The sequence below is a fragment of the Protopterus annectens genome, chromosome 9.part0, assembly GCF_019279795.1.
Source record: "Protopterus annectens isolate FY-2018-M chromosome 9.part0, PAN1.0, whole genome shotgun sequence".
NCBI classification, from domain to species: Eukaryota; Metazoa; Chordata; order Ceratodontiformes; family Protopteridae; genus Protopterus; species Protopterus annectens.
In genome coordinates this window covers 885425952-885452387 of record NC_056743.1, presented here as the reverse complement: position 1 = coordinate 885452387, position 26436 = coordinate 885425952, and the positions used below count along the sequence as shown (strand labels likewise).

Here is a 26436-nt window from a genome sequence, read left to right as displayed (position 1 = left end):
TAGCTGGCTGCAAGGAAAATGAAGGTAAAAAAATGAACTGTTATTATGTATTTACAAATATTAAATAACTTCTCTCAAACTTTCAGCTACAACTATTGGACTGGCTTGTATCCTTACCCTCTTTCCACACAGAATTTAGGATCTTCTTTTGCATTCTTAACTTCACTTTTCCCAGTCTGCCCAACAAGCTCAATTAGGAGAAAAAAAAACAAAACCCAGCATGCAGCTGATGTCACACTCGTACTTGAACTGATCCAATACCGTGAGAACACGGTGGAGAAATGACTCCTGATGGCACAAGACAATGGATGAAGTAAGATGGTAAAGTTCGTGGATGGATGAATATGAGCAGGTGTGTAGAATTAGCAAATAAATAAATAAATAAATAAACCGTTCACTATAATGCACAGGACAGTACAACATATTCTGGCTGCTGGCTTTAGGAAGGCTCTTTCATGCCTGTGCAAAAAGCTGTACATAAAGTTGGGGTTATGCACATCAGTGAAGAAAACAAGTCTTTTTTTACTTGGTGCCTGTGACATCCCTGCTCTGGGCTAGTAACCAAAGAGCCTCAATCCACACCACTGACACTGGTGAGGGATGTTCACTTGGAACAAAAATAGATTAACACAGTATTTCCAGCTGCACCTCTCTGCACCAAGCACAATTTCCCTCAAGAGCACACTCAGTCCTGGGACCCCCCCCCCCTCTCTCCAAGGCCTCAAATAAGATTCCCCACTGACACAGCTATAGAGCTGAGTCCTTAGTCAAGTGTTCAAAGACAAGTCCTCCACCACCCTCTCTATGAAACCACTGCTCTGTGTCCCTGCTCCAAGTAGCTGACACACACACACTGAGATTTGATTTTCACGCACACACATGCACAGACACGCACACACATGAGCATGCACGCACCTGGGAACAACTGGCACAGATTTACCCAGCTATGCCCCCTTTGTCTAGATTATAACATAGATACTGCTACCATAACATTCCAAAGCCGGCTACTCTAAGGCTCTTACCAGGGTACCCAATTATACTGAGTAAAATTAAGACTAATACAAATGGTAGTATTTGACCAATGTAGTAAGGCTTTCAGGAGTGGACACAGTGTCACCAAATAAATACAAGCACTCTCAAAGGTTAAAATATTATTTAAAAGACCATCCACAATGAAAAGTTTAAATATATTTAATAATTAATAAAATAACATGAAAATACTAAATATATATTTTCAACAAACACCAGAGCTTCATTCACAGGAAATATTAAAAAATAACACCAATGGAAAGATTCACACAGATACAGAAAAATAACACTTAACTAATCTCACTATATTTTCCTGACTGATCTAAAGAATGACTGTCTCCTAGTTCACTTACTAGAGGAAGGCAAGATGAAGTGGGTGTGTGTTCTTCCTTAACATATTCCCCTGAGACTTCTGTCGCATCTAGTATTAAAACATCATTTCAGTGATGGATTACAGAATGACATCACATACCTATTGTCATCTGACTTTTGGTTCCCACACTACCCCCTTTACTAGAAGCTGAGCCAGAATCTTGCACATATGTGTCACCATTCACACACACAGAGATTTGCTAAGATGTGTTATAGCATCTAGAAGCTATAAAACCATTTCAAAAACTTCTCCCTTCAGGGGTAGCAATTAGTTCACCCTTAAGGATACTATAGTAGGATTCTTAGTCCTGGTTTTCACAGTTATTTGTAAGATACAATCTTTATGGCCTAAACCAGGTAATTTAATTTCAGACTATTTTTCAAAGTTAGCTGGTTTGAGATTAAGCCTCTTCTCTTCTGGTATCCTCTGTTACAACATATTCCGTTCAACAGTTCCAATACAGTCTGACATACAGCTGTATTTCTTTTCTGTCCAGCAGGACCCACTGTTGGTACATTTATTTTAACACAAGCAACTTTTCAAATACATCAGTTTGATATACAAATGACCTAAAATTCTTTATAAAACTCCAGCTAGCTATGCTGGTATATGTTATACATGCACTGCCCTATTCTCTCTGGCATTACCTCACACAATCACATTTCTGCCCCCTTTGAAGACTAAAGCTAGTTTTTCAAGTGACCTTGGAGAAACACTGCTTCAGACGAATTATCCTGTCTGGGAATACATTAACCCATACCCTGTCTTCAGAAACCCATCTGCACTGGCATTGCTGACCTCACTACAGTGCTACATTATCATGTCATATGCCTGCAATCCTAGGCTCCACCTTAGCAATCTGACATTTTGCTGGCTGGCTCGATGTAGCCATAGATCCCTCTTAGACTCCTGCCACCTACTGCAAATATTTAGGCACAAGTATCTCCCTATCAAGTTAAGGCTTCATCATCTTAACATGGTACAGTCTGTGCCCCTGCCTCTTGTCTAGCAGTTCTACCATGTAGTTAACACCACTGACCTTCCTTACCACTTTGAAGGGTCCTTCCCAAGCAGCCTAGAGCTTATTGCTGTCCCAAAGCATACTCTCGGGCTCGTGCATTCCTGTCATACCAGACCTTTTTCTGCTGTTGGGCTCCGGCCAGATTCTCTTGGGCCAAGCCCACGAGCTCTGTAAGCCATGACCTGAGGCTCAGGGCATACGCCACAACAGACTCCTTGTGGGATTCACACTCACCCTCCCATGCATTATGAATCATATCTAAAGGCCTCTTCACCCTATATCCACACAGCAACTCAAAGGCTGAAAAATATGTGGACTCCTGGGGGACCTCTCTGTTTGCAAATAGATGGGGCAAATATTTGTCCCACTCTCTCTCAAACTGGTCTGCAAGTTCCCGCGGCATGGGCTTTAGTGCAGAGTTTAACCTCTCCACAAGACCATTAGTCTGGGGGTGGTCTTTAGAGGTTTCATCCCGCAGTACCCCCACAGACAAGCCAGCAGGTCTGACATGAAATTGGCACCTCTTTCAGTCAATACCTCTCTCGGGGGAACCTACCCTGGTGAAAATCTCTAACAAGGCATATGCCACCTTCTCTGCCTCGATGGAGGACAGAGTCACCACCTCAGGGTATCTAGTAGCATAATCTACTACCACTAGGATATATGTCTTCCCTGTGGATCTTGGGGTACTCAGAGGCCCCACAATATCCATAGCTACCCTCTGAAACAGCTCCTCAATCACGGGCAAAGGCATCAAAGGAGCCTTGACCTGGTTTCATGCCTTGCCTACTTTTTGTCACTGCTCACAGGTCCTGTAGTACCCTGTTACAGCCCTTGCAATCCTAGGCCAATAAAAGTTTTGCATAACATGTCTCTTGATACGCTTTATGCCCATATGACCTGCAAAAGGAATGTCATAGGCTATGGCTAGAAGTGCCAAACGGTATGCTCTGGGCACTACCAACTGTTGTATTACCTCACCCTCTAGCCGTCCCTCAGGGGTACACTCCCTATACCAGGGTTCTGCAACCCTCACTATCAAAAGAGCCATTTTGGCCCCTCTCCCACCAAATAAAATTCATCGGGAGCCACAAAACCTATTTGACCCCTAAAATGAAGATAACACAGCGTATAAAGTTTTATATATAGTTATTATCCTAAATATAAAAGAACTAAGTTTTCAAGAGCAATATTTAAATCTGTACCTATTTTTGTTCTTTTGCTGGGATTGCTCAATCGCTCTGTGTGTGTGTCATCTCTCTCAACCTCTTAGAATAAGAGATCTGGACAAAGCCATAAATAGTGGGGCAGAAAGGCCCTAGAATAGGAAAAATATTGCTCTTACAAACTTAAGAGAGTTGATAGAATAACATGTTTTGCATTAGCATGACTTTTCTGAAGGTTATGAAATCTGAAAATCAAATGTCTATTTTTTCTCACTTCAGCCCTCAATGATTTGCCATAAAACCACCATTTTATGAGAAACAGACCAAAAATATGAGGCAAAAGTCAGGACATTCTGCGAAAATCTGCACAGATGAGAGGCAAGTGTGTGTGTGTGTGTGTGTGTGTGTGTGTCTGTGTGTGTGTGTGTGTGTGTGTGTGTGTGTGTGTGTATATACGTACCTGCGTGTAAAAATGCATGTTAACAGAAACCATGTTATTCTGGCAAGATTCTAAGTTTATAAGAGCAATATTTAAAGTCCATCCCTATTTTTGTTCCTTTGTTCCCCTTTATTTGTGACTCTGTCCAGATTTCTTGTGGTAAGATTTTGAGAGCTATGGTAACCTTTCAGGTGATGCTGCTGCTGCCAGGGGATCTCTCGATTGCTGTGTGTGTGGAATGCATGGCAACAGAAATCATGCTATTCTAGCAAGTTTATAAGAGCAATATGTAAAATCCATCACTTGATTGCTCTCAGTGCGTGTGTTGTATGATAGAGTGGCCATTATTTTTCAAAGCTACAGGGAACCACTGCAGAGGGGGTGGAAGAGCTACATGCAGCTCCAGAGCTGCAGGTTGCAGACCCCTGCCCTATAATGTAACCCTTTGTTCTAGTATACAGACTCCCCCTTTCCTTGAGAATCAGGCACCTTCCTAGCTACTTCCCTCAAGTCTTTTAGTGTAGGGTCAGAGAGCTGAGCTTGTCTCAGCTCTACCTTTGTGACCCTTCCCAGCTCCCCTTCCACAGAAGGTCTGGCATCCTCTAACAGTGGTGCCTCACCGTCGGCCTGGGTATTAACCACTTACCTCTGCTCTTGCAGTCACTCTGTCCAAGGGAACATCAGTGCCTACTATTTGCTGTGGCTCACCCTCAGGCTCACTGTTACAGGGTAGCGCCCTCCATGAAACAGCCACCTCACCAGCCCTGGTTTCCAGTGTGGGGTCTGTCCAGGTCTCCCCCAAGCTACCAGACCCAAATGCCTGTTTCCAAGCCTGACTGTGTGTAACTGCATGCAAACAAGGTACTGTATTATCAAAATCACTCGCTATCAGGACATCTGCAGGGATATCCTCAAACACATCTACTTGCTTCCTTACTTTTCCACCCTCCCAGTCAAGGTGAACCCTGGCCAAAGGCATTTGGAATGAGTTCCCTCCTAAAGCTCTGAATGGAATGGACTGCCCAAGCAAGTACTGTTCCTCTTTAACCACTGCAGGTTTCACAACAGTTATGTCAGAGGCTGTCTCTCTCTCTCTCTCTCTCTCTCTCTCTCATGGCAGTATAAACCCCACTGATAGTCTGGTACCCCTGTTGTCTCCAGACAACTTACCACTGGCATACTGTTATTCCCACTTACTAGCTCCCCCACCTTTTGTTCTCCAGCTTGCTTACATGGACATCTGTATGCTACATAGCCCCACTGGTTACACTTAAAACAGCTAACCCTTGATCCTGGCCATTTACCTGAACTAGTGGCTTCCCCTGTCAATGATGGATTCTGTTGGGGTGGTTTAGGCTGTCCACCATGGGTTCCCTTATATCCATGTGCAGCGTTGGGTATCCCCTTCTTGTGCAGTGATGCCCTGCTTGCTAAGTAGAGATCCCCCTTTTTTACCAGCTAATCTGCAGAGTTACATTCCCGGTCTGCCAACCAGATTCTCAAGTCTTCAGGCAAAGTGCTAACAGCTTGTTTCCTCACCAAAAGGTTTGCCAGCCTTTCAAAAGTGCTGACCATACACCCCCCTCACCCCACTTACGAAAATAAGTGCTTAACTCTTCAATATAATCATATATACTTTCATCTGCCTTGCGTCTAGGATCACAAAACTGTTTTCTGTAAGCTTCAGGTGTTAACCTAAAACAATCCAATAAACATTGTTTAACTTTATCATAGTTTAAGCAATCAGTACCAGACAATTTAGAAACAGCACTTACAGCTTTACCATGGAGTAACGGGGTCAGAAACCATACCAACAGCCCTTGGTAAACATTATACTGTTTACATATTCTTTCAAATATATGAATAAAACTTTCAAAATTACCACCCTCTGTAAACTGTGGAAGAAATTTACTGACCTTTATTGCTTCTGGGGTTCAGTTATTCCCTTCCCCATTACCTCCATTACCTTAGTGAAGAATCAGCATCTCCCTCTCATGTTGATGCTGCTTCTCATTTTCCTTGACCTCCAAATGCCGCAGCCTCTCATTTTCTTCCGACTCCAAATGCTGCAGTCTCTCTGCCAATTCTAATTCCAAATGTTTGGCCTCCAGTTCAAGTATCTAACTCCAGATGAATTTTAAGTCCTCTGAGGAAAAGGTGAAATGAGGGCTGCATATCCTCACTGACAGACAGGCTGTCTTCCTTTTTGCTGGTCTGGGCTACAGCTGTGACTAAGGCTGAAATCATTTCTTCTTTAGTCAGGTTGGCATGCTCCAGTCCTTTGGCTTTGTGCATCTTGGCCAACTGGTTCTTTATTACCTTACCATAATTTTCTGCTGACATCTTTGCCTGCTTTCCCTGACTACATTAAACTACAAAAATAAATAAAACTGTTGGGAAAATGAAACTGTGTTTACCTTGTGGCTGGTGAGAGTACACACACCTTCAGTGACAACTGCCTACAGAAGTTCAATTAATATCCACGCCACTGCTCACCAATATGTGACGTCCCTGCTCTGGGCCAGTAATCAAGGAGCCTCAATCCTCACTAACACTGGTGAAGGACATTCACTTGGAACAAAAAGAGATACACACAGTATTCCAAGATGCAGCTGTCTGCACCAACCATAATTTCCCTTAAGAGCACACTGGGTATGGGCCCCCTCCCTCTCTCCAGGCCCCAAATACGACTCCTCACTGACACAACTATAGAGTTGAGTCCTCAGTCAAGTGTTTCAGGCAAAGTTCTCCATTACCCTCTCTGCTGAACCAGTGCTCTGTGTCCCTGATCCAAGTAACTCTCTCTCACACACACACACACACACACACACACACACACACACACACACACACACACACACACACACACACACACCTCTGGAAAAGGCTGGCACAGATTTATCAGGTATGCCCGCTTTGCCCAGACTATAAGGTAGATACTGCCACCAGAACATGCCAAAGCCAGCTACTCTAAGGCTCTTTACAAGGGTACCCAATTATACAGAGTCAAATTAATACTAATACAATGGTAGTCTTTGACTGATGCAGTAAGGCTTTCAGGAGCGACCACAGTGTCACCAAATAAATAGAAGTACTCTTAAAGGTTAAAATATTCACTAAAAGGTCAGCCACAATGAAAAGTTTAAATATATTTACTAGTAAATAATAAACTAATATGAAAATAGCAAATATCTATTTACAATAAACACCAGAGTTTCACTCACAGAAAATATTAAAAATAACACAGATGAAAAGATTCACACAGATACAGAAAAACAATACTTAACTAATCTCACTATATTTTTCTAACTGATCTAAAGAATTACTGTCCTCTAGTTCACTTAATAGAGCAAAGCAAAATGAAGTGGGTGTGTGGTCCTCCTTATCAGGTTTCACAACCAGACTGCCCTGAGACTTCTGTCTCATCTAGTATTAAAACATAATTTCAGTGCTGGATTACAGAATAGCATCACATACATCTGGTCATTTGACCTCTGGCTCCCACACAACCCCTTTACTAGAAACTGAGTCAGAATCCTGCACATATATGTCACCATACAAACATATAGAGCTTTGCTAAGATGCGTCATAGTATCATTTCAAAAACTTTCACCCTTCCAGGGTAGCAATTAGTTCACACCCAAGAACAATACATTAGGATTCTTAGTCCTGGTTTTCACAGATATTTTGTCTCTGGCTGCAATCAGAGCTGTAAGATATACAATCTTTATGGCCTAAACCATGTAATTTAATTTTAGACTATTTTTCAAAGTTACCTGGACTGACATTATCCTCTTCTCTTCCAGTATCCTTTGTTACAATATATTCATTTAAACAGTTACAATACAATCTGGCATACAGGTGTATTTATTTTCTGTCCAGCAGGACCCACTGTTGGTACATTTTTTTTTTTTAACACAAACAACTTTACAAATATATTTTTAACACAAGCACCTGTGCACATCAGTTTGACACACAAATGACATTTTTTTTAACAAAACTCCAGCTAGCTGTTCTGGCATATGTTACACATGCACTGTTCTACTCTCTCTGGCATAACTAACACTACCTCACATCACAGTGCCTTTCATTTGTTATACATTTAGGTTTCAAATGCAAAAAGATGATTATGTTGCCTGTGAAGGGTGGGATACCTGTTTTAGAAGGGATACTCATTAAAAATATGATGAACTGGGAGTTTTGAATTTAGTTTTTGAAAAAAAAAAAAAAAAAAAAGTTGTCCATTAGGATGGACACTATATGCCTGCAAATATCTAGAGAGTTGTCTCATTTAGGTATGAGGAAAAGGAGTTACAACAGTAAGTACTGAAGGGTCATTTTTGTTTAAATCCCCTAGCATGTCAGGATAATGAAGTAAGTTAAAAAAATGTCAATGCTACTACACCTTTCAAGGTAACAAATCTTGTGTGCATTGTACACATCTTCCCAAAGAGGTTCAGGGGAATCTGAGTAAAAATCTAGCTAGTGAGACAGTTCAGAAGGTGAAGATGACTGCAAAAGTTTAGAAGGCCCCTCAACCATAGTATTTTTTTGGGGGGGGTGGGCAGACAACTGGAAAGAAGGTAGGGTAGTAGTACATACGGCAGGAAGAATTTTAGAGTGAGAAATGTAAAAGTAGGTGAAAGAATGTTATGAAGATATGATGGGTTTACAGAAATTAGGGAGAGATGCATATTAGTGAATCAAAGGGCGGGCTGGCTCATAAGACAGCAAAAAGGGGCCAGGCAACAGTGGGCACCTATTGTTGGTTATGGGACAGCATTGGTACTCTATCCAAGGGTTAATAAACAAGCTCTGTGTAGGGGATGGTTTTATGGTGAATATCGATGGAGGAAGGATAAATTCATGGGGATGGAATATTACATTACTGACATGAAGTGTTAGGGGCACTAACTCAGTTAAAAAGGGAAGGTATACATGAAGTTCAGGAGAGAAACTGGGGGTGGCACTTACTGGGGAAAAGGGGTGAAAAGTAAATGAGGTAGCTGGAGATGAAAGTGTGATAAATGAGGAAAGACAGATAATTGATTCAGTCTACAGGTTTAATGATAGCAGCCCTCAGGTTTTGAGAAATGTCTTAAGAAGATAGGTGAGCTGGGGTCACAAGAAGCGAATTGTGGGAGGGTACTGTTACAGCACTGTTCTCAAACTGAAGCTAAACAGACTGCATTGAGTAAGAAAGCAAATGGGAAGAAACAGGTTGGTAGAAGGAAGAGTGGGACATAGACTTCACAAAGTCGAGTGGAAGACGCTTGGGAGGGCACATTCTCAAGAGATGAGTACAGACGGCCCCTCAGTTCCTAAATTCTGTTGCAGTGTTCAGGCCAAGTGATCACCAAGAAACACTGATTTCTCTAGAAAAGGCTCAAAGATGTTATCACCAGACCATTTGTCTGAAGTACTCATAAAAGCATCTAAACTATTAGTACATTATTCCACAATTTAGTGATTTTTAACAGTGACGTATAAATGTCTAACCCTACAACTCCCCACTGCTAATTTTGTCACAAAATTTATGTTTCTATGACTATGTGTTTTTAAATATTTGAAAACTTCTATTTTAAACATAGTAAAACAGGATCATAAAATATCTTATAACCCTATATCAATTTTCCACAAATGTACCTTTAACAAAATGAAAACAGCAACCCTGGTGAAAACTTGGAATGAACACTGCAACTGAATTTAGGAGTTGATGGCCTGTCTGTACTCATCCCTTGAGAATGTGGCCTCCCAAGCATCTCCCAAAAGCCAATAATACCTTCAATGAGTCTCTTTACTCCAACAAAATATCCAAAAACTGGAACTCTATCCCACAACAAATACTAAACACCTCTAACTCTCACAAAATTAAGTTGCTCCTCAGGGATTACCCTCACCAACAACTAGTTATGCTCCTGTACTACTCCCAGATGACCGTACTGTACATCCCAGCCTAGCTTCCTTAACATTGTATTCCTAAATTTTTCTAGGCTCTTTTCTTCCTCTGCTCATAATACATCTACCTCCTACCTCTTTTCCCTTTACATTCACCTAAACTTACTACCAGGATATTTCATAACTGCTGATTGTTAGGATCCAGTCCAACAACTGCTTAAGGGATGGTTTAATGTACTATAACACTTAGACTGACAATGTATCTGTAACAGTTAACCTACTAGGCTAACAGTTTTTTCCTGTATATATTCCCCAATTTATTTCCATGTTTTATATATTTGTCATGAACTTTCAATTACTATGTTAATATCTCATACTGGAGTGTTACTTTCTCTTTTTATGCTATTTGTCAACTCCCTTCTCTGTATTTTTCAAACATTTGTATGTGGAGCTTTTTTCCCTGGGCCTCTGCTGAAAATGGGCTCCTGGCCCAGTTGGACACTCCCAATGAACAAATGCAAAACAAAATAAAATAAGTAACATAAAACTTCAAGTGCTTACATCTAGTGCCATAAGCTAGTCATCAGTGGCAAAATTCTTTTAGCAAATTTTCTTTGTATACCCTCTAAAATTTTTAACTGGTTTTAAATGCATGTATAGAATGTGTTGTTATATTATTATATATGTCATCAACAAAGATTCCTTAACAAATGACCCATATATTTAATAGCTTTTATACTAATTACCTTAACATGAGTGTCAAAGGATAGGTTAGATGTAATGACAATGCCAGAGTCTTTGTATTACTTGGCCTCATCAAGATAAAATGTTGCTAAATATATAGTAAATCTTGGAAATTTGTTTGAAAAGTACATATTACCCTTATCCAAATTGCATTTTAGGAAGATATCCAAGCCACACTTACTTAATAGCTGTAAATACTTATTAAGATCATTAGTCTTACTTTGTAAAAATAAATCCAGTTTTGCAGTCATCAGTGTACTTATGTATCCAACATTTTGTATTCATTGGAATGCTATGTTTAATAGCACTATGCCCAATACCACCCCGTGGGATACCAGATGTAACAAGTAAATTATAGAAATGCAAATTACAAATCTTAACACACTGCTGTCTGCCTACTAACCAATTCATAATCAATCTAACAATATAGCAGTTAGTATTGGAATCAATTAGATGTTTTTGAATAACTTGCAGTTTACGGAAATTTTAATTAACTGGTTCTGTGATGAGCAATATAGAAAGAGACATAACTAGTGAGAGATGCCTATCTAACCAGGCAAACATGAAGCATAAGGTGAAGTTAGAAGGGGAGATAAGTTACAGGTGGTGGATGAATATGTGGAAATGTAGGGCAAAAGTGGAGAGAGTGAGATTGAGAAGAATGATGAAAGAATCAATTAAAAATAACATAGGCAAGGGAGATGCAAGTGGGATGGATTGAAAGCAATAGGGAGAGGATGGGAAATAAGTGAAGTAAGAAAATTAAGTAAACAGGGAGAAGAGAGGGTAGCCAGTTTTGAAATACTGAGATTAGCAATGTCAAGTTCCGAAATGTGAAGACTGAATGACCGAAAATCTGAACTTATACACTAAGTCTAAGACTGCCATTTCTCTGAATATTCACTTTTCTCACAGGTATGGTAATCTCAGATTCAGTTCAGTGGGGTGGAGAGAGTTGCCCCCCACATCAGAGAGTCTAGAGGAACTTGCCCCCTGAAAAAAATGTTTAAAGCAGAAAAGAATTGTTCAATATTCATTCTTCTCTTATTTTCTGTCTATTTTTTGGCATTTTGTAACTTGGCATTGAGAGTCACAACATTATGACAGGGAGCTGGAGGAGAAAACTATGGAAAGGGATTGGAAGCAACAGGTGCAGCTGATCAACAGTGATGAGGAAATCTGGAGGGGAAAGATCATGGAAAGCTGGTCAATGGAGACAAGGAGTAAAAAAAAAAAATAGGATAAGCTGGGGAAAAAAAGTATCTTTTGTTGGTCTAAATGGTGATGTGACCAAACTAATGAAGGAAGAAGGATTAAGTATGGATGCCACAGTAACTAAAGTACAAGGAAAGAGACTAGTAGATGAACTCCAGGACAAGAAGGTAAGGAAGGCTATTGGGTATATTTGAACAGAGGTCAATTGTGCAATGAGGATGGTTGTATCCTTTAATTTGCAACACTGTGAAGGTAATGAGAAAAGTGCTTTTACGGATGCAGTACTGGAGGGACAGGGACCTTCTTTACAATACAATCCATCTGCCTAACAGAAGAGGGAAATGGTTTGTTTTTATAAGTACATTAACTCCTTTCCTGCCTACTTTCTCCTTCCCATCTTCTCCATCTATCCCACATCTTTCTAAATGTCCACAGAGTTTGTTTTTGCTTTTCAACTGCCCATTTTGATAGTCCATTCAATTCAACAACCATCCATCTTCTTAGAGAAGAACTGCTTTCACTTGTATGTGGAGCTATCACTTGTATGTGGTTGATTCCTGTAATCTGCTAACTTTGCCCTCTCCTCATGTTAAGTACAGTGATTTCACAACTCCCTGACATGATCTTGAGCATCCATATCATGGCTCCATGTCTCCTCTGCACTCAAATGAGAAGAGATTTAGCTCCTCTAGTTGATGGTATCCTTTCATCTGCATTCCTTGCACCTTTCTGCTGCTTTTCCTCTGAACACTTTGGTAATCTTCAACTTGTATGAACTCCAGGAATGTGACATAACTCAGGTACGACTTAACCAGGGCATGGTGCTTCCACTACAAACTGCCCGTTTCTAACTCTAAAAGGATCCAACTTGCTAAATTCAGCTATTCAGAAAGTCGAGCTGAGGCAGGGAGGTAAAGACCCTGCACCCACTGAAGTTATATATAGATATATATGTGTGTGTGTGTGTGTGTGTGTGTAGATAGATGTAAATATATACATATATATATATATATATATATATATATATATATACACACACACATATATATATATATATATATATATATATATACACACACATATATATATATATATATATATATATATATATATATATATGTATATATATATATATATATATATATATATATATGTATATATATATATATATATATATATATACATACACATATATATGTGTGTGTGTGTGTGTGTGCATATTTATATATATATATATATATATATATATATATATATATATATATATATATATATATATATATGGGTCCTCTTCAAATTACTGAAATGTCAGTTCGCCGACACGCGGAAGAGGAACGCGAAAGGACCGACAACGCAGTTGACAGACATGCTGAAATCCCGACAGCTGGAAGACCAACAAGGGGAACGTGTAAGCGCGACTTGGTAAGTATGTGATAGTGAGGGATTTTGGATTAGGGAGCGGACAGGTAAGTGTGCAATAGTGAGGGATTTAGGGTTAGGGTGTGTGAAAGGTGAGTGTGCGGTAGTGTCGGAGTTAGGGTTTGGGTAATGTAAGTGTGTGTTAGTGACGGGTTTATGTTTTAGGGTGGGTTAAGTTAAGTTAGGAATAGGGTGCAGGTAGGGTACGTGTCTGGTACTGTTGGACCTTAGGGTTAGGGGTGGGTTAAGTGAGTTAGGGTTAGGGTGCAGGTAGGGTAAGTGTGCGGTAGTGTCGGACCTTAGGGTTTGTGTTAGGGCTAGTGGATATGTAATGTGTTGTTTACGTTTAGTGTGTCGGTGTAATGGTGTTCGGTGTTTTGCATTGTCGGTATTGTGTGTTGTCGGTTATTTGGTGTCGGTGGTTTGTGTGTCGGCGAACTGGCATGTCGGTGTTCTAAAGTAGACCCATATATATATATATATATATATATATATATATATATATATATATATATATATTTACATCTACACACACACACAAATCACTGCTTGTGCAGTTTTCTAAGGGTGTGCTGCCAGCGAATTCCGAAGGGAAATTGGGAGTTTAACATCCATGAGTTGAATTTGGTGGGTTGAGTCTTCATTAACCAGCAACACCACAAGGTATGGGGAAGTCTGACCTAGTACATCAAAAGCATTATTTCTTTGCTTCTGCAGCCTATGGCCCTGAGGATATACCCTGCTAAGCATTCTGTTGGCTGTTAGACTGCCCTATCATTCTGTGCACGGTGGTATAGTCCAGGTGTAATAAATGATCCCAGATCCCTTTCCCGCTCTGTTGCCATCATTGCCACTCCCCAATGTATACTTGATACCAATGTTGCTGTGGCCAAATACTGGGTTGATCCAGCTTCAGTGGCAAACATTAACAAAGGCAGACGACAGATCAGGATACTTGAGTTTGATTACTGGCTCAGGTGCTTGCTAAAGTTGGCAGAGTACGATGGGCGTGCCCACCCTGGTAGGAGAGGTGGCAATGCAAGTCTGTGACATGGAAGTGGAGTTAGGCTCACTGAGCCATTATTTGGTAGTAAACCAGTGGAGGGGTTAGCAAAATAAAAAAAAAATCATTGATGGGATGCTAACAAGTGTGTAAAGCACAATCACTGCTGCCTGAATGATGGCTCTCTTCCAGACAGCTCTCTTCCTGTTCCCATCTAGTTGTGGGAAGGCTTGAGATTTGGCAGGCACTGGGGCAAAAATCACACAGAAAAAAAATACTAAGCTCATTCAAGATTTGAATCATATGTAGACAAGCAAACCACCTCCGGCCAAATTATAAAAATCCATATTCTCCTCCCATTCTGTCTAAAATCCAAAAAAAAGCAGTGGCTGCCTTTGGTGAGGTTTTCCTATTTTTTGGAAACTGCTTTTTTTTGGATTTTCATCATTGGTTGTTTAAGTGGCTGCCTTTGGTGAGGTTTTCTTGGTTTTTGGACTTTATCCCATTCTGCCCAAGTGGATCATTTCAGGTTCTATATGCTTGAAGCACTTGCGGATTTCTTTGGTAAGTTTACCCGTAAAAGTAGATTTTCAAAAGGCAGATCATCAAGTGATAACTGCAGACTGCTCCTGTGATATGACTGGGTACACAGTAAAGGAGTCATAGGACTGAGGCAGCATTAATATTTGTTAAGAGAGGGTCTTAAAATAGTAGACTGGAAACTTATTTATGTGTTTTTGAGGAAAATTAATTTTGGGGAGAGAGGAAGAATTAGGGTCACAGCTTTATACAAGTATCTTACTTTAAAGCTAGAGGTAAATACTTAACAAAATGAGAATTAATGAGTAGAAAGAGGCAGGGATGGTGTCCACTGTCTCCATATCTATTTCTGTTAATTACAGCTAAGAAGGGTCTGGCATGTTCTACTCAGAACAAAAGTGATGGAAAATAATGTGAAATTTTATACATTGAAGATGACTGCATATTTCTACTGAAGAATATCAGGAAGGGACTGCTGGAGGTCTTGAAAAGGTAGTTCTGAAAAGTGTAGGCCTGAGAAATTACATCAGTGGCAGTCCCTTTGGGAAGTGGGTTTCAGATTACAGTTTTTACCAACTAAAACTGAATGGATTATTTGTGTTTGGGAACAACAGGGGAAGACTAAAGGGGATTACAGAAATCTTGGTGACTGACATTAAAATGCAGTGAGATGACTAGAATGACAGGACTAGATTTTGATAGGAAGGATACAAACAATAAAGGCTTATGATCTTGTTTCCGGTTTTGTACTGTGAAAAGCGTCTAGGTATTTCTGTGATGAATAAAGCAGTAGAGGAGTCACAAAACAAGTGTTTAATGTACACAGGGAAAAAGTAGGTAGGGCAAGGACAGAGAAAGGTAGGTTACATATGGAAACAGAAGTATGGAGGCAGGGGTGTGCCTGATTGTCAAAGGTATGTGGTGGGTGCTAAATGCAAAACTGAAGGTTACACACACAAAAAATTCCTGAACTGCATAGTGCGGAAGGAAAAATGTGCTACAGGGCAGTTACCTTCAAAACACAGTGGACAGGAGTAAAGGTATGATTAGGAAGGGGTGGAAACATGCACATAGTAAGTGATACAGCAGCTGTAGCACAGCCCCATCATTAGTTAAAGAAGGACGATGGAAGGGGGTGGACGACATGAAGGAAGCAAAAGTAGGATTAAGGACTGGGAGGTGATGGAAGCACTGTATGATTTAAGAGGAAAACCAGCTCCATCAGAAGCAGGCTGAGGCTGTGGTGATGAGCAGGTTTACTGGGAGAGAAGACACAGCAGGGAGTACAAGGAGGAGAAGAGATTGGGCTGTGCCATGATACTCATGGGTGAAACCAGCAAACCTTAGACTGGGTAAAATACACAAGGATAAAGGGCAGTTCTGACATAAAAAAGTGTGGAATAGGCTAATACACAGCTGGCACGAAAAGAGGAGGGTGTTAAGTGTGTGTGTGTGTGTGTGTGTGTGTGTGTGTGTGTGTGTGTGTGTGTGCGTGTGTGTGTGTGTGCGTGTGTGCGTGTGTGTGCGTGTGTGCGTGTGTGTGCGTGTGCGTGTGGTGTCTGGAAACAGGAGTAATGAGGGTATACAGCAGTCTAAAGGCAGAGGTATTTCTGGTTTGAACTGCAGATGATATTAACTCATAGGTGCTACTAATACATTTACGCAAACTAAAAAGTGAAAGCCTTCCACAGCTCGACAGGTGTTAAGGATGTGGAATGCAGGGCATATATTATTTACATATTGAGTGCAAGTATCAACAGATCATGAGAATGTGGAATGCAGTGCATAGATTACTTAGAGATGGGGTGCAAGTATCAACAGGTTAAGGGAATGTGGAATGCAGGGTGTAGGTTATTTACGTATGGGGTGCAAGTATCAACAGATTATGAGAATGTGGAATGCAGGGTGTAGGTTATTTACAGGTGGGTGCAAGTATCAACAAATTATGAGAATGTGGAATGCAGTGCATAGATTACTTGGATATGGGGTGCAAGTATCAACAGATTATGGGAATGTGGAATGCAGGGTGCAAATCATTTACATATGGGGTACAAGTATCAAGAGATTATGGAGAAAAGTGACAGAAAGGAGATGATGAAAGAAGAGAGAATTGAAAATTACTAGAAAATGTGATTATCTGGGGTGGGCTGGAGGGGGCAGCAATCTGAAAAGGAACGATATTAATGACATGATGAATACACAGAAGGGATTCAAGGGCAGAGGTTCTTGTGGATGGGCTGAAAGGAAGAGAATAAGGGGCAGAACTCAGATTGTGAATGCTGTGAGGGGCAGATGGACAAAAGAAAAGACTGAAGAATGGAGAGGAGGCACGGGCAGTAGAAGTGGGTGGATGTGTACAAAGGGAAGTAAATGAGACAGGTTACATAAGGAAGAAGGGAATGTGGGGTTTGGGTAAGTGATAGTGGTGGGGTGAACAGGATGAGAAGGAGTTGGAGTGAGAGAATAAAGTCAATGATTAGATGTGGTAGGAATAGAAAAGGATATGGAAAGTGGAACTGCTTTACATTCAGAACATTAACAAAACGCTCACTAACAAGCAGGGTTTCGATACAGGTTATCACACACCATTCTGACTTAGCCCAGACTCTTGAGACTGAAATGCAGATTCTCAAATTACTAGTAGTACTAAATGACATTAACCCAACAGAAGGTAATACACGCGTCAGTTAGCAAAGACTCTCATCGTGGTGCTATACAGAAATTATGGCGTAGCTGACAAACATGCTGTTTTACAGGTGGTCAACCTCCTCTGCACCCCAGCATTCAGCTTTGATCTGAGCATTGCCATCTTCATTTAGATCATGTGATCTTGACATAAGGATAATGAAGTAGCAGAGGTGTGGGCTGGGGGGTGGTACTTGCCCCTGAAACTCTTGTAGAAACAGGAAGCAACAGTCACAAATAACGCAAATGCTGGAAGATAAACTCTTTATATAAAAAACACGGCAAAGCTTTCAGGTAAAAACCCTTCTTCAGTGCATACATGTATTTTTACCTGAAAGCTTTGCCGTGTTTTTTATATAAAGAGTTTATCTTCCAGCATTTGCGTTACTTGCCCCTGAAAATCATTAGGTGCACTTAAGCAGTTTAAATTTTAGATCTGCATTCTTATCAAAAGTTTGTATTGCTGGTACCAATCTGCAAGTCACAAAATTCCTTGCAGTGATAGAATGGGCAGTGGTCACCGGTAATGACCCATAATCAGCAGCACAACTTTTATCCTTGCATTTCCCCTTCCCTCCTGGTTCTTTGTGTATGCTTAGAAACAAAGCACATATGCATGAACGTTTTAATAGAAATGATAAAATACAAAGGAAATCCACTTGGAAACTGGGGCATATTCAGAAGGTTGGTTGATGCACTGGAAACCAGTATATTAATAACACTACAACCAATGAAATGGAAAATTTAGAATTCTATCATGAAGACACATTCTTCCCCAAAAAAGACATGCTGCTCCATCCACAGATGCATGAAGCAACTACATTCTTCTCAGCTTGTCACTCTTCCTTACAAGCACGAGCTTCTCTTTCACTTCACTTTCATGTAGGCTTATATGTGAAGGGGAAAGTGGGCTTCTACTGTTTGCTGGCTCTGTAAAACACAATGACTATGGCAGGGAGAGAGGCTTCAGAAAAAAGAATGGCACTAGAGTAATATCCAGATGTATCACACTATTTTCAGGACTGACAGTACTACTTTCAACATGAAATATTTCTTTTTTTTTTTGTTGGGGGGGAACATCCAAGCAAATCAATACTGCCCATACTTACATTCAATTTATACGGCATTGATTCAAAGTAGATAGAAGTGGCAGAGATTCTTTTGACGTCAGTCATGTATCCATGAGTGAGGCTACAGAGAGAAGAAACATTAATAATACTGCTTAGAAGACATTTCATTTTCCATGAGGCATTTCATCAGCTAGGGTACAGTCTATAATATCTTAAGTAGCTTACAGCAAAAAAAAAAGAAATACAGGGTTACTGCCAACCTAAACAGCCAGTGCATAAATCTCACTTTCATGTTTTAATGTCCTAATCTCAGTTCTGATAAATTCATGCACCTGATGTCGTCATGGTCTGTTAACAGTCTACATATGGACAGAGTTGTAGATGACATCTGTGTACAACCTTGTGACCAAAGTAGCATATGGAAATATGACTGGCAGAAGGGCAGCACAGCTGTCAGATAAAGCACCCCCCCCCCCCCAAGTGCATTTATTGCAAGTCCGCATTATAAATTAGGACTGCTAGCACAGTTACATTTCTGCAAACAAGTTACATCAAACCATATATTATCTTTTTTCTTTAATTTGTTTCAAGCTGTCTGGACCCTAAACAGACTGGGATCACTTCTGCTAACATTCACTTTAGTACAAGAAAACTAATGTTCCAGCCTCCATCCTACTCTGGTTTATTCACACACAGATAAAACATATCCTAAAACTTGTCAGGCAAACCACGCTAGTTAATTCTTGTATTTTCTGTGCCCAGGAGGTCTGTTCCTGGGGCTAAAGCAGTCATGACCTTTCACTGTTTCATCTCCCCTCAGCAAACAGCAGATGTGCAAAGAGATGCAAGCTATTGGCTGCTATTTTACCTACACCAAATGTGAGCTGATCAAGTGCCACCGCATCCTCAGTCTTCACAAAAAGATCTAACCCAGCTCAACCTTTGTCAGTGAAGGCCTGATACTGAATCCCGTGACAAAGGCTGAAGTCATGTTCATATGTCAAAAGGCTCAGGTGTTGTAGTGTTAATGTAAAACATATGAGACAAGTGTAATATCAAAATCAGCAAGGCAGTGAGAAAAGCACCCATGTGCAGTCTTCTCTACTCTCACAGTATACAAGTTATCTCAGGCTGATGGTTCACTGACACACAGCAGAAAACACCAAAGACATTGGAACACAGACATGATGTAATAACTTTTACTGGCCCAAAGATGGGTTTTGCAATTGGTCGAGCTTTCGAGATGGGATGAGCCCTTCATCAGGAGTTAAGTTAACGACGTTAGAGACTGTGCTTTATTATCCACTTGTGCCTAGAAAGGGAAGTATAGCATTTATTTCCAATTGGCTAAAAAAATGATTAGCCAAACCACAGCCTGTGTAGAATATTAAACTGCATACAATAACCATACATTCTAACTCTGTATCTTATACTTTTGGTAGTCCCTGCCATACTCATCATTGTGATGTGGACATTATTGCTAATTTATATTTTCTGTGAACGAAAACATCTAACTCACAAAGACTGCTGTTCACACAGACTAGCAACTTACAAATTATACTTTTTTGTTTTCATTTTCTGGATTTAACTCATCTCCCTACACATCTCTTGGTTTGAGATTTATTGTCTTATTAAATGTCAGAGCAGTCTCTGTGAGTGTTATCTCGGCTCCCTATTGAAATGTCAGCATTTGAAATGCGGAGTGCTGTAAAGCTGCAAAAAAAAAAAAAAAAAAAAAAAAAAAAAAAGACCGAAAACACTGGTGAAGAGCAAATCTTGAAAATCGCTCTTCTCCTTAAAACTTCTTTTTGGTATGGGGGGGTTGGGGGCAAAACCTACGTATCCCCCAACTTATATATGCCAACTCCAAGACTGTCATACTTCAGGGAAAAGGGAATATTCCAATAAATGCCATCACAGACTTAATATACAGAAGTCCGATCTTTCAGCCATTCAGTTTCTGCATTTTGGGACTTGCTGTAGTAGGTTTTGAAATTTCAAATGGTTACACCTTTATCTCCTCTGCTAAATGAACACTAACTAATGTAATGTAGCACACTTTGATTTTTATAGCATGTCACAATCCTGTTCTAAGGCTGTGCCCCCCCCCACACACACACACACACACACACGTGCTTGCTTACTGTCATGTCTCTTGAGGTGTAGAAGGAGCTGCATTTTTTTTTTTTTTGCACTAGCATTTTTCAAGCTTACCTTTTATAGCCAATTAGAAATAAATGATGTACTTCCCTTTCTAGGCAAAAGTGGATATTTAAGCACTGTACTTAACATCAGTAACTTAACTCCTGATGACAGGCTTGTGCCAGCTCAAAAGCTTGATTAACTGCAAAACCAATGTTGGTGCAATAAAAGGTATTACTCAGGTGGTCCGTGTTCCAGTGTCTGTGCATCTTCCATTATTGGGCCAAAACATTTATTTAATTTTTTTTTCTGAAATACAGCAAGAAAGACTGAGGGGGAGGATGAAAAGGCAGTGAAAGGTGGACTTGATGGTGACAAAATTCTCCTGGCAAAACATTATATAGTTTACTCAAAAGAAAGTAAGACCTGGAAGCCAAACCACTGTTCCGAAGAACCATCCTGTTTAGCTGTTAAACATGATGCATCTTGCCTCTAAGTATGCTATACTGCAAACATAGTGCACACTTATTTATTTTACCTTTGTTGACTGTGCTAGTCCCACTAGGCATATGGTCTGTTTACAAGGTACAAACCAAAATGACCATGTAAAATGGCCAAGATGTAAACCACTCTTGTAAATGATAATTTCAGCAGGACACACAGGAAATTCTCAAAGTCTTTTGGATAAAGATCATGGAATATTTTATATCTAAATGAGATAATATCAACTTAGGCAGATGGGATCACAACTTAACACCTCATTCTAAGAATAATATTTTTGATCCCCTCCCCAAACTAACCCACTGTGCCCCACTCAGCAATGTGGCCACCCGTCCCTTTGCCCTGTACATTCAATTGCACCTACATCACTTCATGAGTGTCTTACTCTATCCAGTGTGATATCACATGCAGAGCCATCATTTTCTGTGCTGACTGGGGGGTGAGAACCAAATGCTGACCACCATTATCCTCAACTCAGCCTTGTGCCTTTTACACTGCCCCCACACTGTCTCAGTTTGCCAACAAGCAAGATGTAATGCCCTACTTTACATGTGGATGCTTCAGTACACTCACAACCTGCATGAAATGCAGGCAATCCTTGGGCTGCCTCTACACACTTGTTCACTATATGCATATAGCTACAATGTCAGGTCTTTCCTTAAACAGTACTCTTGCGGTGGGTCCAATCAAACTTCTTCCCCCTGGTATCACACACTGACATCTATTCTTGGCTAGCAAGCACCAGGGCTTTGGCTGCTATTTGAAATGAGGGCAGGTGAGGCAAAGTTAGGACTTTAACCATATGCACCATAAAGCTGACCTTCTCTCTCAAGCAGCGGATGCAGTGATACACGCCTAGGTGTTTACCTCCTGTCTTGTACATTGGCTTAACTGAAAATGGCAAGTTCTTTAGGATCATCCAATTAGTAGTAAAACATACTGTATGTTCTGCAACATAAATTCTGGAAAGATATGTCACAATTTAGACTGTGGAAAAATTGAATGGGCGGGCCTTTGCTAGGGCTATTCACATTTCTTTGCATTATGGTTCTCACAGTCACTGGAATAGGCTAAAAAGACCCTTTCCAAAGGTGTTTTCCAGTGTTCATTGAAACAGGTTAAAAAGGACCATTCTTCCGAGAAACCATTTGTTGCACTTCCACAAATGTTCAGCCTCTTTAATATTTCCTCCCTTTTCTGTTCTGTAAGACATCTATAAAGTAATAGCTTTCTGATAAGTTATGCATACTAACAAGTACGTGCAGATGCACCCACATGTACAGATATTTAACAGGCTGAACAAAGCCTGCAATTGTCTTCCAGTAAAATGCACAGAAAAACTGTATTAAGTCAAGTGAAATGTAATCATTACTTTTCATTAAAATAATGGTCATTGCTTTTAGTAAATACTGTATCAAGTAAAATGTATAGAATATAGTACAAATGTCTTCTTCTTTCGGCTGCTCCCGTTAGGGGTCGTCACAGTAGATCATGTGTTTCCATTTATTCCTGTCCTCTGCATCTTACTCTGTCACACCAACCACCTGCATGTCCTCTCTTACCACATCCATAAACCTTATCTTAGACCTTCCTCTTTTCCTGTTACCTGGCAGCTTCAACCTTAGCATCTTTTTCCCAATATACTCTGCATCCCTCCTCAGCACATGACAAAACCAACGTAATCTTGCCTCTCTGGCTTTGTCTCCAAACCTTCCAACCTGGGCTGACCCTTTAATATACGTATTCCTAATCCTGTCCTCCCTCGTCACACCCAGTGCAAATCTTAACATCTTTAACTCTGCCATGTCCAGCTCGGACTCCTGCCTTTTTGTCAATGCCATGGTCTCCAACCCATATAACATAGCTGGTCTCACTACCCTCTTGTAGACCTTCCCTTTCAATCTTACTGGTACTCGTCCATCACAAATCACTCTTGACACTCTTCTCCACCCACTCCATCCTGCCTGTACTCTCTTCTTCACCTATCTTCCACACTCACCATTACTCTGAACTGTTGATCCCAAGTATTTAAACACTTCCACCTTCACCACCTCTACTCCTTGCATCCTCACCATTCCTCTATCCTCCCTCTCATTCACACACATATATTCTGTCTTAGTCCTGTTGACCTTCATTCCTCTTCTCTCTAGAGCATATCTCCACCTCTTCTCTCTAGAGCATATCTCCACCTGTACAAAACATTTAGTTGCTTTTGGAGGAAATTCAGCAAAAGTGTTAAAAAGTAAAACTGGCTTCTCAAATGAGTATTCAGTCGAAGTGCTTTTGAAAGCATGCAGTTAAAGAAATGCTACTCTTTATCTGGTCTCTACCTCTCACCCCAGAGTAATGTGGATGTGGAAAGGGGAGCTTTTACAATCAAAATTAACCCAAAACAGAAAATGCAGAGCCTTGAACTCTCTTAAGCAGAGATAGCAACTGTTAAGTGCTGGTGAGTGCCTGTCTTGATTCTGAAGTGTGTACAGTGAACTCCAAACTCTAGGCCAGAAGCTCAAGCCTGGAATTCCTTGATTATGAAACTGTCCAACTGCTGCTTTGACATAGCTACATGTGGTGAAAGGACCACATTAGCTAACAAAGTTATTCTACATGCCATCTGTCAGATAAAACCCATTTATGTTGTATTTCTTTGTGCAAGTGTACAGCTGCTTGTGTATTTATTATTACAAAGTATATTACTTAGTCTGCATTTACTTCAAGTACAGAGCTTTGTTAATTTAATTTCTAAAGTTTGTGGATGGTGTTTTATTTATACATTTAAGGGTATGTGTGAAGAGCTGGTGGCATCTCAACTGCGGCCATCCGCCTTTTGAAGAGAATGATTAAAGCTACTGCTACCCTACAAAAATGTAATTGTTGACTTATTTTAAAGGTAAGCAGTAACTGCATTCACAGTGTGCCAAACATTTGGCTGATGGATGTATGACACTATGAAGACAAAGAGGAAAAGTGTGTGTGTGTGTGTGTGTGTGTGTGTGTGTGTGTGTGTGTGTGTGTGTGTGTGTGTGTGTGTGTGTGTAAGTGTGTGTAAGTGTGTGTGTGTGTGTGTGTGTGTCTGTGCACAAAATAATCCTGGACAAGTTTCAGATATAGCTAATGGCAGCATGCTAGAATAAAAGTGGCATTGTTACTGGAGAGATACTGTTAACTCCTCCAAAACATGCATGGGTCTGTGTGTGAGCATGAGCTTAGACAAGATTCAGTTACTGTTGGTATACAGCACTGGAAACCACTCGGCTCTCAACAATGTAAAGATAATCCTGGGGAGTCAGTGACTGTAACTGTACTCTACAGCTGGACAGTGTAAAGTTTATTTGAGTGTGGCAGGTGCTCACTATTACCAGAGCCCCTTAAATACAAACTCTTGATGACTTGATGGCAGAAGTGCAAATTATGTCGGTCAATATTTATACATACACACATATTTATACATTACATATACACATAAGTTTACATTTACATATACATATTTTATACACACACACACACATATATATATATATATATATATATATATATATATATATATATATATATATATATATATATATATATACATAGACACATACATATATATGAGTGTGTGTGTGTGTGTGTGTGTATATATATATATATATATATATATATACATACACACACACACCCATACATATACATGAGTGCGTGTGTGCACAAACTCCTCCAAAATATGCATGGTCATATACACACACACACATTTATGTACATAAGTATATTTGTATATGTGTATATTTATACATGGGTCTACTTTTAAATTTTTCTTTTGACGGATCAAACATTAAACTGTTCAGCAAAGTAGTTCTCATTCCCTTGTTTAGGTTCTACAGCTTTTCATCTACCTTTAAAAGTTTACACTGTAAATGACTTTCTGCTGAAAAACATTCTTGTGGTCTTCTATAATGAATGACCCCATCTTATAGTGGCCAGACTGCTGCTGTAATTAAATTCTGCATTTCTTCAACACTGAAAGCTTACCAGCACAACTGTTGTGTCATGAAGCCCTATCTATTTTGAAGTATGGATCGATTACTAGCAAACTGGATTTCTATAACACACAGCACATTTTTCTGTGTGTGACTTCTGTATTGCATATTTCTTATATGGAACATTACAGGTGGGTGTAGATCATGCTACACCTATTCTGTTCAAATTGCAATGGCTCAAAGTTAAATAGTGCAACAGCCTGAAGATAGCTCTATTAACTTATGAAGTCCAGTATAATCAGTGTCTTGGTTAACTAAAAGACCTACACTTCAGACAAAACCTGCTCCATCCTCCCTCCCACACATACCACCTTTAGTACAGAGGCAGAGGACTGCTGGGAATTCCTGGAGGAATGTCTGCAAATTAGCTGCCGCACATTATTTTTGCCACAGTAGCTCCTTCTATCTCAAAATCTCTGTCCTAGTGATTTCAGAATGCCGGTGCAATGAATTAATTAAAATGCATTCTGTAAAGGAAGGTTGCCAGTGACTTTTTACAAATATGTCATTTTTACTCTCGTGCATTAACTAAATTATTATGGTCTGTCTGTTAATGTAGTGTGTTCATTGCTTGACCTGTTACACAAGGGCACATAACCATTTCCCTGCACCTCTGTAACTTCATTCCACCCCTCACCTTCAATGAGGAGCACACAGCTGTCATATTCATACATAATTAGTGCACCAAATTCCTGCTAATGCCAATTCTTCCAACATGGCTGTTAAACCTCTTATTACATTTCTATTAAACAGATTTTCAACAAGAAATTATTTAGCATGTTTAAACAAGGTACAAGTAAATACTTCCATTTTTTGGTGAAAGCCAGATTTACGTGCAAGTCAAAGAGGGGAAGTACAAAGGATAATGTATCGGTAGCAAACACACGATACAGTACAACAAAGACCCTGATTAACAGAGGTTTGCAATAATAATAAAACTGTACATGTCCAACAATATCAGCAATATAACAGCTGTCTGACTGCTGCACCAGTTTCAGAAAGCAGCTAAAAATGCTGCAATGGAGAGGAAATACCTTCCAAAAAAAAAAAAGCCTCAACTTTCAGGAAATCTGTATTTGTTTTCCTTTTTATTTGTCATTAACAGCCCCTGTAAAGACCTGTTCCACAAAATCCTGCAGGCCTCCTGTCAAGCATGTCACAGACACTATACC

At 40.0% G+C, this 26436-nt stretch overlaps 1 protein-coding gene across 1 annotated transcript in view; it reads right to left on the bottom strand.

Moving 5' to 3' along the window:
• SHMT2 (serine hydroxymethyltransferase 2) overlaps nt 1–26436 on the bottom strand; it is a 212304-nt gene that overhangs the window by 96303 nt on the left and 89565 nt on the right. The window contains exons 3-4 of the mRNA XM_044083621.1: nt 18642–18723; nt 1–7 (exon numbers count right to left, since the gene is read on the bottom strand). The exon at nt 1–7 is cut by the window's left edge and continues 116 nt beyond it. Of these exons, the coding sequence (XP_043939556.1) occupies nt 1–7; nt 18642–18723 (89 nt within the window). The remainder of the gene's footprint in view (nt 8–18641; nt 18724–26436) is intronic.